General features: G+C 48.0%; 1 protein-coding gene across 1 annotated transcript; it reads left to right on the plus strand.

Annotated features, from left to right (window-relative positions):
- The first annotated feature begins 4,749 nt into the window (after positions 1 to 4,749).
- On the plus strand, positions 4,750 to 14,061 carry LOC118509385. Its single transcript, XM_036049929.1, has one exon. The coding sequence runs from the start codon at positions 6,983 to 6,985 to the stop codon at positions 9,632 to 9,634; it is 2,652 nt and encodes an 883-aa protein (XP_035905822.1). The 5' UTR covers positions 4,750 to 6,982; the 3' UTR covers positions 9,635 to 14,061.
- The last annotated feature ends 448 nt before the right edge of the window (positions 14,062 to 14,509 follow it).

Raw genomic sequence — 14,509 nt, forward strand, 5'->3', positions numbered from 1 at the left:
AATACTTCTTCTTTTTCTTTTTGTTAATCAGTAATAGTTTTATAAGTTATAGATTAACAAATTTACTTTTTTTTATAGTTTTTACGTTTTTCTTTACAAGCTTTTTCACATTTTTGAAACTTTTTAAACTAAACATTTTTAAATTTTAAAACACTTTTTATTTCTTTATTTTACTAAACTTTATGAAACTATTATTTTTATTATCTTACCAATATTAAACTTTTATTTGTTTATTCATTTTATTTTTTCTAGATTGTTTTATTTGCTTTTATATTTTTTAAATTTTTCCTTTGCTCATGTTTACTCTAATATGAACAGTTTTTGTTGTTTTGTGTTTATTGCTTTTTTTGTTTTTTTTTTGTTATTATTTCAAATGTTTTAAACCCGAACCAATGGTCATCTTTTAAAATGTGTTTCTTTAACTTCTATTACAAATTTCAAATACTTGTTTTTTTACTTTACTTTACTTACTTTACTTATTTGTATAAATGCTGTTTCCAATCAACTTTTATCAATCTTTTCATATTTATTTGAATTCTATTTTATTTTTATTTTCACTAAAACTATTTTTATTTTAATCTAACTTAAAATATAAATAAATAAATAAATATTTTTATTTTAATCAGTAACCGGTAAGTAAAGATATTAATCATCAGTTTTCAAAATAATTATATATTTTTTATTATTTTCATTGTCGTGAAATCAATAAAGTGTTTTTTTTTTATTTTGCAGTAGTTTCATCAATTTAATTATTTTCTTGACGTGTCTATTGCACTTTTACTGTCTTTTTTTTCTTTAAAATGTCATACATTAAATTGCGCTCGTTACATTACAACCACAAATACACCCCTACGCTATTAACACATAATTTATTCTCCACATGGCCAACGTGTGCCTTTTTTTTTAAGACCTCTGGGCTGCGTTGGGCTGATGATAAGAAATCACGACAGCTGTATTAATGTATCCCATTAATGTCAGCTTCCTTTCTGTCCGTGGCCGTGTCTTCCTGCAACATCCGCACATCCCTTCTCTATCTCTCTTCCGTCGTGAAGGTCGGCGCAGGCAGTTAACCTTGAAATTTTCAACCGTTTCACCCTCTCGGAAGAAGCATTTATGCTGCGGGTACACCCTCCAACACTTTCGTTGGTGAATGTGAGCTTGCGATCTGGTAAATAGCACAGAAAGGAGTTTATGTTTTCTTTTCCTCTTTTAATCAAGAACGGAAAGTTGTAGCCGATGCGAATCTGACCCTGAATCACAACCCTTGAAATCGACCATTGTACCCATAACAAGAGGTTTGGAATGGAAGTTCGACTAGAAGATGGCAGTGTAAGAACGCAACGAAGCAGTTGCGGAAGAGTTTTTCCTTCGTCGGCAGGTCTTACAAAACCATAACGACGGTAGAACAGCAAACTGGGGCTTTCGTTTCCGTTCCAGCACCTTGCACCACGTTCTCGCCCGCGGTTACGCTATGCTCGATGCTCACCCGGCTTATGCTGCCGTAGGTAACGTCGTGTTGCGCCGGGGAACGGTGCACCGGTTGCCATAAAAGGGAACTGGTGCGGAAATAGCATTGCATCATGGCTTCGATTTTGAAGGCGAAACTGATTACCACCCAACGCAGCCTGCACTGGTGTGCCCTATGTATTCCCGAACCGGTCCCGACTTCCCTTTACTAAGAGCTTCGCATTTACTTACGCCGTCTTTCTTTCTGGTCGGCTTTTGTCTGTTTCTGTGGTGATCTCGCCGCTTAATGCTTCCCTAACGAAGGAGTGAAACAGTGTGCAGGGCGCCTTACTTCAACATCACAGCTCCAGAGCTCCTATCAGCTTTTCGCTGGGGAACAAAACAAAAGATCATATCCCTTGCAGGGCGGGGAATGGGTCCGACGGAATGGGGGGGGGGGGGAAACCGGGAATCATATGTACATAATCTCTTCCACGCCTAGCTGATCACCTTGACTGGGCCCTCTCTCGCGCGCCGTACTCTTGAACTCTCGTGCTATGGGGCGATCTCCGGGTTCCAGTAGCATTCAAAGTCGATGCGAAGCCCTTGTGCCCGGCAAGGTCCGTGCTGTGTGACTAACTAGCCAACCGCGTAGGATGCATGTTAGGATTGAAAACAACTAAATTATCCATCCCAAAAACGAGAAGGTGGGCTAAAAGTGTGCTTCAATCAGAGAAACAGCTTAATCCGTAGCAGAGGAATAAACACTAAAACACGAGAAGCCCCAAATTGGGCACAAGCTGTAAAGGGTAGCTCCAAATCATAGCAGAGCACAATTCACAACGAGGTGTTAATATGCCATAAACTACAAATATGGTGCATATATGGGTAAGCAGCTCTGGAAAGAGTTGCTGCAGTCCGGATTTAACGATTTTGAATTTTAGGTAATGCGCCCAGTGAGGTTTCTATTTGACAAGTGTTTTCAAACAAAACATTTCTCCATATGTCCCATATTTTTATGATAAACATTCTTAAGAAGTGGCTGGCTTATGATGTTCTTATGTAGTCTTCTAGTATCAACTGCCATATGCGTATTCTAATAGACTTCAGAGTCTTCACATGTTCACATGAGATGTTCTGTAGCTTTGTGCTTCAAGATTTTGGACAGCTATCGGACCACAATTCTTTAAAAAAAAAATTCATTTTTCACTCAATCCTTCTTCTTCTTTCTTGGACTTACGATCTCTTCGCTAATGTCTGCCATTTTTGGCTTCCTAGACTTATTGTTACAGCATAGCTGGATAGTTAGTCCGCACGATGGGGAAAAGGCCTATTAGAGATTTGAGGTCCTGCCGTGTGAAGACCGGCGCCACTGTCGCATCTACCACCGGGCCGCCCCAAGTACCTACTCAAGGACCTACTCAAGTATATCCATATCAGGTGAAGCTCTGCCTCTATTAGAAATACCATCGCAACAAAACTGCTTTACTTTGTTCTTGGTTCTTAAAACAAGCAATTCTGTAATAAAGGGACTTTACAATTCAGCTCTGCAAGTTCTCTAACGATTCTCCGTCTTGATTTTTTTTTGAGATTGATGATTTCGAGATGTTTTTTCTAGTGGAAATTCCCAAATTGCAAGCAATTATTTGATGCCATTATGCCATAGCGATATTAGGTATAAAACATTGTCCATACAACATCAGATTTCTCATAAGATGACTTGACGATCCTGGCTAATCCTTGAGGAATATTGGAGTTTATTTCTGTAGTAAGAAGAATAGCGTCTGAAAGTAACATGTTGCTTACAAAATTCTTTTCATGAATTCATCAGCTTGTAATGCTTTTACATCGCGTGTTATATGGGACCTGGGTCATTTGTTGTTCAACGACTCTCATCACATAACCGTACCATATCCGCTAGTGAGCTAGTGTGCTAGTGTGCATAAAGGACACATGCTGGTTAGCACAGAGCCGCTACAGTTTGACCTGCAAACAAGTGAGCCTTGTTCTCCACTTATTGGATTAAGCCTTCGGTTTCGGGCTGGGTGCCGTGGTTCGGTTCGTTAACAGGAACATGGAAGCGTCTGGATGTAACGATTTCGGTTGCGTGAACAAAAATCGGCCCAACCAACGGTTTGGCAACAAACGGTCCGGTAAGTATCGCCAGAACCAGGTATGTGATTATTTCGTAAGTAATGCTTACGACAGGCTATTTATTTTACAAGGAATCATTCAACCCGTGACATTGTTGCGTTATGTACTTTTGTCGATTCTTATGTTACGTTCATGTATTTAAATTATTCTTTTGTACTTTGGAATTTAATAATATTTTTTTCGATTAAAACTCGTCGCAAAACAAATTTACAAAAGTTGTTCACCTTTCAAAAATGTATGTAAAATATTTAAAAGAATTTTTACAATTTTTAGCTTTTCTTAGTAACAAAATTGGACTCTCTTTTACATAAATTATAAGTGCTCAAGAAATGATGGTAAATTACCATACTTATAAATAGCCATAAATCCCCTAAAAGCTTATACACTTAATCTATAAATATAGAACAAAAAGAACCAGAGCACTGGTAATTGAAGGTGAGCGAGCACTTGCTCTTACTCAACGATGCAATATCGGCAGGCCTTATCCCAGCCGTGATATGTGCTTCAGTTTTTTTTTTTTTTTGCAAAGCCGGTGCCAGAACGGAAATCACCGCTTAATGACAGCCCACCGCAAGCAACCCCCCAACCCAGGCCAACCCTGCTTGGAGGTAAGCAACAATCGGCCGGACTTCTTCCGACCCGCGCGGTGCGTAATGCGTTTATGTCGTTCGCTCGTGAGACAGAGATAGCAGAAGAAAAACGATAAATAAAACCAAATCACAAATCAATCCCTTTCGTCCGCGGTATGGCATGGGGAAGCCAGTAAGAGTATGTGGAGGTTTTTGCTACCACCCCACGTCGAAAAACCAGCCCCCTTACACCGCGCGGGGGTGAAATGCATCGCAGCAGTAAAAGAAACGCAACTTGATCAGCGCGAATCGATCAACAGAAACGCACACACACACACCAACGAATGCGGGAGCAGTCGGTGCATCGGTTCCTGTGGGGCCAAACCACGGTCACACTCTCCGACCGAGAGAGGAACAGTGAACGGAACCGAAGCCGAACCGGGCACGAATTCAAGTTCCGAGCACCGACATCGGAACGGAAGTGCGGCCCGAACCGAGCGGGCCGAACCGCGAGCGCACGCATTAAAATGGCTTTACCCCTTGCGGAGCATCGCCGGGGCGTAGGGCGCGGTGCAGGGGAGGCAGCGAGCAGGAGAGACGATATAAAACCGGCGTCAAGTCGTAGCTGTATTTCAGTCTTTCAACAACACTTGTCGTAGCAACACCTATTTCCGAAGACGACGAACGGCAAACAACAGGGACAACCACCCTTCTCCGTGCAACTCAAATCCGGCCTCTGCAACGACCTACCCCCGTGAACCGTGCCGCTTTAGTGGGTGTCTGTATGTGCGTGTGTGTATGTTGTGTGCACGTGGGAGACAGTAGTGCCGTATCTCGAAACCGAAACCCGCCAACCAGCTAGGGTGCATTTGGGAAGGAAAAAGTGGAACCCGAGCCTATCTCTTTCTCGCTCTCTATCCCTCCCCAACGATCCCCGATGAATGTGCGTGCGTGTGTTTGTGTTCGGTGTGCGTAAAGTTGGAACACACCGTGGCCCTTAGAGCCCCACGTGCAGCAGCTGTGGACGGTGTGACATTGCGCTAGCAGCCCAAATTGATGGAGCAACGAATCGGTGGCATTCAGTGGAGTTTGTGTGCGAAAGCAGCAGCAGCTACAGCAGCAGCAACAGCTGAGGCGACCGAGTGTCCAGTCACGAGTTTGCGTGTGTCACGGAGTTGTGTGCACTAGCAGTGTAGAGTGTGCAGTATACGGACGAACCGGACTACCGAGTGCTTGTGCCGCGATCAGGTGTTGATTGTTGGAGCCAGTAGAGAAGACAAGAGAGAAAAAAACACGCGATTCGGACATACCGTAAGCCACCGTGAATGAACATTTGGAACACAACCAGCGTGCTTTGTGTGGAAGCCAGACTAGAGGAGTAGCCCTCGAAACACGGTGTGGTACGGAGAAAGCTAGGTCCTTCAGGAAACACTGCCAACAAAACGGTGGCACTGAAGGTGGCAGTAGCTGAGCATCCAAGTGGAAACGATTGCTTATCCTCGACCCTTGAACTCGCGATCCTCAGTGATATCAGAACATTCGGAATCAGGTCTAAAATTCTTTGAAGCAAACACACGAGTCGTCCAAAAGAAGTTGACTAGTGCGTTTCTAGCAAGTGGAAGTGTGCCTAAAGTTTCCCACAAACCCGGTCTGAAGGAAGACAACCATCCGTTTTCCATCGAGATTTCGCGCAACCACGAACCGTAGCGACCGTAGATTTTCTTTCTGCAGTGCGGAGGAAAAAGATACAGTACGCTAATCGCTCTTGCCCTTTGCTTAATGCTTATCGCTCTTCACCGAGGCAACTACCACCGTGTGAGCACCCTAAACCGTGGACTTGTCGTGTCGATCGTGTCGAACGTGCATGCACGCAGGGCAAGCCAGTGAGTGTGCTGCGGCAATTGTGAAAGTACTTGAATTCCGGTGGAAACGAACCGTTCAGTGAAAGAGGTGCCTCGACAGAAAGCTCTAACGCCGCTGTAGCTCACGCCACGAAATCTTGGCGCAGCAGTGAAAGGGAACGAAACCGTAGCGTAGCCGGGGTTTGCAGTGAGTACGAGTGTGTGTCTGAGACTGAGCTGAAGAGAAATTTACGCCACATACACATTAGCCGAGTGAGTGTTGCGGCAGGAAGGACACGACGACACAGCAGCCTACAACAACCATTTGCGTACGAAAATTTGCAAACACAGAAGCTCAGAAATCGGTGCGATCGTGTGTACGATCCACGAGGACTTGCTAGTGGGATTAGCTGAGCTACTATTGGTTTGGTTGCACATTACGGTCCATTCGGTTGCAGGGAAACAAGTCCCCACGAAGCGCACCTTCAGTAAACAATAAGAGTATACAACTTTGCTAGAGGAGATCTGCTGGATTCGGAATTCCTCTGTCGAAGCAATCAACAGACTGAGGAGGTGATAGCTGTAAAGCAGGCTGTGTTACAAACAAACAAATTGTACAATCTATGTCGCGGTGTGCGCGTTTGTAAATTTACTGTAAATAGTAGGTGAGTCACCGTCGAACGGAACTGAACTCACTCCCAACCTTCATCGGACCTTTTCCCCCCACAAAAAGACTGGATTAGCAGCAATCGGAACAGGTGACTCGCACCAAGTGCGCCAACATCGATCGACGAACGAGCTAAAGCAACAGCAGCAAACAGTGCCTTCCGTCGAACCTTTTTGCTAAAACCCTTACGAAAGTAAAGTTACGGTGACAAAACTCGCCTCTGGAAAACGTACAAGAGGAAGCCATATTAGCCATATTAGTGGACAAGAAAGAAAGCAGTACCGGGCGCCGAAACTCTAACCAGTATGGCCGACACAAAGACGACGACGACGCCGACGACGGCAACGTCCAGTGAAGCAACGAATCTAGTGCCACCAAGCACAGCCACGGCAACGGAAATGGCAACGCAAACTGTCGTCGCCAAGAGTGACGACCACGGTCCCACCAGCGGCGAACAGACGACTCCGCCGGAGACCACACCGGCGGTGAGAACGATGATCGAAACAGCGACGATGACTGACGCCACTGAGCAGCAGGAAAGTGAAAGTTCCGTACCGGAGTCACTGCCAGCGACGGAAACTGTTGCCCCGGTAGAAGCGAAACCGAGCTTGCCGAGTGAACAGCCAGTCGAGCTGGAAGGTGCTGCCAAGGAGGCGGTCGAAGCGGAAGAAGAACCCGACACACTGTCACCGCTGATGACGGACAATCATACGTTCTTGCAGCATCAGGAGCTGATGCGCGAGGAACCGCTGGTCGATGAACAGCTGGCGTCGGACGAGCCGGGAAGCAGCAGTCCTCAGCAACATTTCCACCGTCACCATCATCACCATGGTGGAGAGGAGGTGCACGATTACGGTATCTACGATGACGATGAGCAGGAAGACGAGGACGAGGACGATGAGGATGAAGATATCGATGATGAGGATGAGATGTTTATGCGCGATCAGGATGATCAGGAGCGCAATATGAAGCACTCCGACACGAAGGAATCGATCAGCTCGATCGATAGCGATGTTTCGCTGTCGTACGATCGGCGGAGTTCCAGCGAGCTGCCACAACATCAGCAGCAGCTCCGACAGAACTCTGAGGATGCCGGTGCCGGTTCGTCGGATGATGCGGCGAAGGATTCTGGGTGCGAAATCATGAAGAAGTCCTCGGGTGAAGGTACGAATGAAGCTGGCACACAGGAAGACCCGGAGGATGGTGGTGCGTTCGAGATCCCGGACGATGAGATGTGCGAGCGGATCATTGAGCAGGTGGAGTTCTACTTCTCCAACGATAACATCCTGAAGGATGCGTTCCTGCTGAAGCACGTGCGTCGCAACAAGGAAGGCTTCGTTAGTTTGAAGCTCGTGTCTAGCTTCAAGCGTGTCCGGCAGCTGACGAAGGATTGGCGCGTGGTTGGGTACGCGATCAAGCGCAAGAGTGTAAAAATCGAGGTGAACGACCTGGGCACAAAGATCCGTCGTTTGGATCCGCTGCCCGAGCACGACGAAACGACGCCTTCGCGCACCGTTGTCGCTACCGGACTGCCATACGACAAGTACACCGTGGAGAAGGTGTCCGAGCTGTTCTCGAAGTGTGGTGAAATTTCGCTGATCCGTGTGCTCCGGCCGGGTGGCCCAATCCCGGCCGATGTGCGCCAGTTCATCAACAAGCATCCCGAGCTGCAGCAGAACGAATGTGCGCTGGTGGAGTTCACCGAGTCGGCATCGGCCCGCCGTGCCCAGGCCATGACGGAGTTCGTTGTGCTGGAGCTGGTGGCACCGAAAAAGAAGACGGGCAAGAAGGCCACCAACGTGACGAAGTTCGTCGAGAGCTACAAGGTCGCCGCTGGACACGACATTGAGCGAAGCCGCGGTGGCGAAGGGTTCGATCGCTTCCGGATGCGCCGCGGATCGGGCTTCTATCCCAAGTCGGACATGATGGTCGGTACGATCTATCAGCAGGCGCAAGTTCCGCCGCACCACCACCATCACCATCACCATCAGATGCTGCCGATGATGAGCCAACCGATGCAGGGTCCACTCCAGCAGGATCCACTGCACCAGCAGCAATCGCCCCCGATGCCGTACATGGTGCCTCACTCGCCCCAGCCACGCAAGTACTCGTTCGGCAACGAGACGTACGAGTGCTATCAGCCACAGCCGGCTCAGCAGCAGCAGCGCCGGTCCAGCGCTTACTCCCTCGGATCGGACGCATCGCGCAAGTTCTCCAGCTGCTCGGAAGGTTACTCGAGCTGCGGTGAAATGTCGCGCCGTACGTCCGCTTGCTCGTCGGTGCCCGCGGAAGGCATGTCGCGGCGGACGTCCGCCTGCTCGGAAGTGCCATCGTCCCGACGCTCGTCGAACTGTTCGGACTTTTGCTCGTGCAATGCGCGTCGCATCTCGCAGTGCTCTACCGATCTGATGTATCGCCGTATGTCCCAGTGCTCGGCGGACCACACCGGTACGCCGGTACACTCGGCTCCTCGCAAGTATTCGGTCGGTTCGAACTACGATCGTAAGTACGCCAACTCGCCGGAACTTATGCAGCAACAGCAGCAGCCCCATCTTCTGCAGCGTCGCATCTCGATGGACTCGACCGGCGGGTACGATCGCAAGTTTTCGTCTGGTTCGATCACGGGCTACCACACGGACGGAAGCCCCAACATCTCGCCCCGTAAGTACTCGTCCGGTGGATTCGATCCACTGCGCAAGCTGTCGAACGGTTCGGATCAGTACTACAATGGCCGCAAGATCTCGACCGATTCCGGGTACGATCGACGCATCTCGATCGGATCGGAATGTTCTGGACCACGATCGCGTGCTGGCAGCATCCTTTGCAATCATGCGGGCAACACGCCCCTACCGACGTCCGCCAGTGAAGCGGTCGTTCGCACTCCGATCGGACCGGATGGCAGCAAGGGTTTCGGTACGCGTACTCGCCGCATCGGACAGATTGTGCCACCGGCTTAAGGTGGGGTGTTGGCGTGATCGCAAGCCGCCTTCCTTGCAGTGCAGTATTCTGATTCATCTTCCACCAATATCGTCAATCTTCACACACATTGGTTCATCGTTTCGGTTAGGTATCTCTGGCGGGAGTACTGTGTGATCAGCATCACTTGTTAGGATTAGAGAGTTTCAGTGTGACATTTCGGCGGCAGCTTTGCATCCCAGCCCATCCATTCTAAGCGTCAGCAGGCGAGGTGCGTAGGGTCCAGAACAACAACCCCCATCTGTGTGCGAGGGCTTCGTTCGAATCACTTTCACTTACAACCAGCTGGTGGCCTAGATTAGCACCAGCATCGGTAGGATTGCATTCGCACGCCAGCTCTCGTTCGCTCGTTCGCTCGCTCCCGCTCTCTCGTTCACTGCTCACAGTTGGCAGCAAGTTCAGCGCCACGATGCGAAACATGAGCGATGGTATTGCGCAAGCTCCCAGCGAGCGAGCAGGGAACGAGAGTCAACGAGCGCTGAGCGAGAGAGCTGGGGCGCGTACACAAATGCGTACGTGGAGCTGTCAGACGGCTCGTGAGCTGTATCGGCCGAGCGTCGGGCAGAAACGTGCGCAGACAATCTGACGACCGAAACACACGGAGTATACCACTGTGTTTGTACAGCCGCAGTGCGCTCCTTTTTTTTTTAATTTGCAAAAAGTCCCACAACCCCAGACGCTCTTGACGGGGGGGGTGGGACTTTTTCATCTCACGATTCGACGACGGGCCACAGCTTCCCACGACCGCTCGGTACAGCGTACGCCACCAGTAGTGTTGGTGGTCGATCGTTTACCCCTCAAATTGCTCACATTGCGATCGCGTTTCACGCCCGACCAAGCCCTCGCGCGCGCGAAAGATTTCATTGAACTTATTTTAAGGATCGCGTGTGCTGCTGCGGCTTAAGCTAACCCTCCCTTATTTAAGCTATGCGTCATCAGAACCTTCACTTTGCTGTTGCTGCTTAGCCCGAGACTCGCCTAATGATCTCGCCCGATCCCGCATCCCTAAGCCGCACGAGACATTTTGTTTACTCGGTGCGCGCACCGAGCGACGATCAGTAGCGAGACGAGAACGTCAAATGTCTACGCGACCTTGCTGCTCACGTCACCGCGCTGCCCAGAAGGGTAGTAGCAGGTTCGGAATGCTTGTCGAGAGGTTTTATTTATTCGCCGTATTTTGTGTTCGCGTTAGTAAGTTATCGTTCTTTGATTAGTTTTGTTTTCGGTTCGGCTCCATGTTGTTGTTTTGTAAGCGCTGTAGAGCTTAAGGTTTCGTTTTAGTGGTGCGATCGAGCAGCGAATGTTTTACATGTCCCGATCGAATGCGATCAAATGTGAATTAATAGTCCGTCGGATAAGAGACTTAGCAGCTTAGGATAAGAATAGAAACGCTTAGGGATCGCTCCTAAAAGGTAGTATATACTAAGAGATAGTAGTTTTAGCAGTTTTGCCCCGATTTTCGCATTGAAGAGAGAAGAAACAAAGTTTGGAAAAGGAACACCCGCGACCAGTTAAACCGAACGAACGAACGCAAGCGAAATCTGCCCCGAAACGGGTTACGAACGGATGCCGAACGGGCAAATCCGGTCCCTGTCCATCTGGTTGGATAGGTCAAGTTCTGCTCCAGTGACTATACCGCCTGGTTGAATTCTCACGCTCTCGGCCGCGTTGCTGTGCTGGCCGTTTTTGGTTATCGAATGCCGTTTTTTTCGTGTTGTCAATCAGCAAACAAGAACTACAAAATGGTAGTTCGTGGACCTTGACCTACTTTGTTTTCGGTAGGGCAAGCAGGTAAACCGCGCATGGTGTGGATAAAGTTTTAGTTTCACGATTTTTTAAACCTCATCACACACTCACACTTGGGTTATCGTGGCGTGCTTTCACACACGATCGTTGTGGAGTGCTCTCGTGGATACCGCAACCACCACCACCACCACCATATTGGATTGAGTGACACTTGCCGCTGCCAACCACGCACTCACCTGTGTCAAATTAAGCGTACGGGATTATCCACCAGCGTATCCCGAACTAGGTGTCGATGCAGGGAAATAGATGGTATTAACCGAAATGAAAGCATGACCTGATGGCGGACATTAGCTGCGCCACGATCACCGGGGGGGGGGAAAAAACGCGCCACCTGCAGACACAATTACTTCCCAATTCCTAAATGGATTCGGTTTTCTCTCCGCAAGTTTGATAAATTGCACTTACCCCGAGATGTGGTAACCGGGTAATGTGATACAAATGCTTGGAGGGTTTTTGTCGGTGCCGTTGTACTAGTCTTGTTTTTTTTCTACACTTCTCCCAATTTTGTGCACCACCTCGGTCTCGGTAGACTTAATTTCCGGTCCACGAGCGCATTAGCTTCCCGCTAGACTCGTCCGAACAGCAGTACGACAACGGTTCGTTAGCTTTTCGAATTTTCATTGCTCCGCATTCGATGGTGTGGAAAATGTACCTCCACAGACGTACAGCAAATGGTGAGCCCAAACCTCCCCAAACCTAGCTAGCTCACCGTAGCGGCCGTAGACTGAGGAAGTGAAATTATCAACTCGCTGTGCGGATGGTTTCGGCCGATGGGTTTTTTCTTTAGGGTACCCCTCCCCCCATTGTAAAGCACACTAAGCAATCGTTGTTAGTAGCAGGTGAGCATAAAGATTAACGACCGCATTTCACCACCGAGCGATCGACGTGGATTGGCACGGAAGAAAAATGGCCGGATAGAGCCGGGTCTTCGATATTCCACTGTCTAGTGGTGGTGCTGCTACTGCTGCTTAAGCATTTGGAACAATGGATCTTGTTTAATGTTCCGCCGATGTTTTGGAAGGGCCAGGCTAAGCTACGGATTATTTCGAGCGGTTTAGGTCTTATTGCGGACGACTACCGTATGCACAATTTGCATGCTTTCATGCTAGCCCCACAACACTGCGGCTATGACAGGTAGAGCCCTCATTTTGATGGATGATCGTGGCGGTTCGCCCGGTAAAAGGAAGCAATGGGGTTTGATGAGGTTTCGTTACTATCAACTGCTGCTCATTAGCGGGTGGAAGGGCAACTACACTACACCCGAGCGATTTCATGCTGGGGAAACAACCTGCCAATAATAATTACTACCAGCCGGCGTGCCGGGTTACTTTCCGTGTACGAAGTTACACTGCACGATAGGACGGGTAGGCGAAGATCTTTGTTGCGAAAACGTAACCAGCTGGCATACAGTTAGTTCCACCCGTTACAACACTGAACAAGGATGTCTATTCCGTGCTGGTATCCGGTACGGGAAGTGAGCCAATTCGATGGCGGTTATCATCGTTCGTCGCATCGTTCGTGGATCACGTTCGTTCACGGTTTAGGGTCGCGCGGAGAAAAACAAAACACTTTTCGTGCTGTTTGCAGTGTAAAGGCATTAACGTTTAAAAGTGGCTGCTATGACAGTTAGTTTAGTATGGTCTCGAGTAACGAGTATATTAGTAATCAGTGGTGTTTTCGTTCGTTCTGCTTAATTACTGTTTCTTGATTCTTTCACCACCCTAAGAAAACCTTTCTAAAGTCGCTGCTTATCGCAATTTTGCATACATAGAGATAGACAGATACAGATACATACAACAGGCGCTGGGCAGAATGCAACATACAACTGGACGTGCCCGGCAGGCGGTACCTCCAAAATGCTGATGCTAGTCACATTTTTGGGGGAGGATCACATGCTCGAAGGGACGGCCCAGAATATTCATAGTACTCGATCTGCTGCGTGTGGATCAGAGTTTTATTTTTTCACTCGTAAAACGAAATAGCCAGACAGTAGGAAAACGGATTTATACTTGTAAGTACTTTAATAATTATGTTAATTATGGAGACATGTCAACCCCGTGTGTCCCTCCCTCCCCCCACCCTCCATCCCTCTTCCTATTCCTTTCCCCAACATCCTTACCCCCTTTATCCTACGATGAAGTTCGTTCTGTTATTATAATTTGTAATCATCAGCTATTATTTTGGTTAAAATGTTCCCCCACCGGGGTTTATAAATAACGTTAAGCAGGCAACAGACAGGCAGCAAACAGAAGTAAGAAAGAAAACAATACGAGAGCTAAGCGTAATCAATGCAATAACTACGAGATACCCAGTGATCCAACTCCAGCCACGAAAGCCACGCATGGCAAGCGCCGATAGGAATGCCCGTGCGCAGTTTTCTGCCGTGTGGTGCCGCGCTTGAGCTAGACATTTAATGTGTACGTGTAGTTTCGAGGAGCGTAACGTGTATTATTTGTCTAATTTTAAGATCGGTTTTATGTCGCGAAATAGCGAGCGTCACGCATGGTGGCGCTTAGTTGATAATACTGGTGTACTGGAGAGAGAGTGAGTGAGTGAGAAAAAATGAATAGAAATACAGGAAAGAAAGTATTTTATACATGTACTTGGCGAGGGTGTGTATTTCAATCATATCGACGAGGGGTACTCTAGTAAATTTAAAATGAAAGAAATTTTCTCCTTTTTGGTGTTTTCCACTTCGGGGTTTCCTGCTTTGATGAAGAGAGAGGTAAGTTTGATTTGCTATCCGAAAGAAAATACTGTCTCCAAGATCAGTGGAGGATGAAACCCTTTGGAGGCTTCAAATACGTCAAATCTGTTGATTGAGCCCAAGTCAGAGGCCTTCTTTCCTTCCTTGCTTGGCACTACAACCTCGAGAGGTCTCGGCCAGCCATTTCTGGCTTCCTGTGACTTAATTTTCCCCGTAGTAAAGAAGTCAGCCCTACGTACGGGACCTTCAGAGTCAGAGGCCAAGTGGATATATTATACAAGCCTTTCCATGGAGTTCGGAGGCTCTATAAATACTCGAGGCTCCCAGAACCTCATAGCCAGCG

This window comes from Anopheles stephensi, chromosome 3, assembly GCF_013141755.1.
Source record: "Anopheles stephensi strain Indian chromosome 3, UCI_ANSTEP_V1.0, whole genome shotgun sequence".
Lineage (NCBI taxonomy): Eukaryota > Metazoa > Arthropoda > Insecta > Diptera > Culicidae > Anopheles > Anopheles stephensi.

Coding starts and splice junctions, on each gene's coding strand:
- LOC118509385 (XM_036049929.1), top strand. CDS start 6,983: ATGGCCGACACAAAGACGACGACGACGCCGACGACGGCAACGTCCAGT.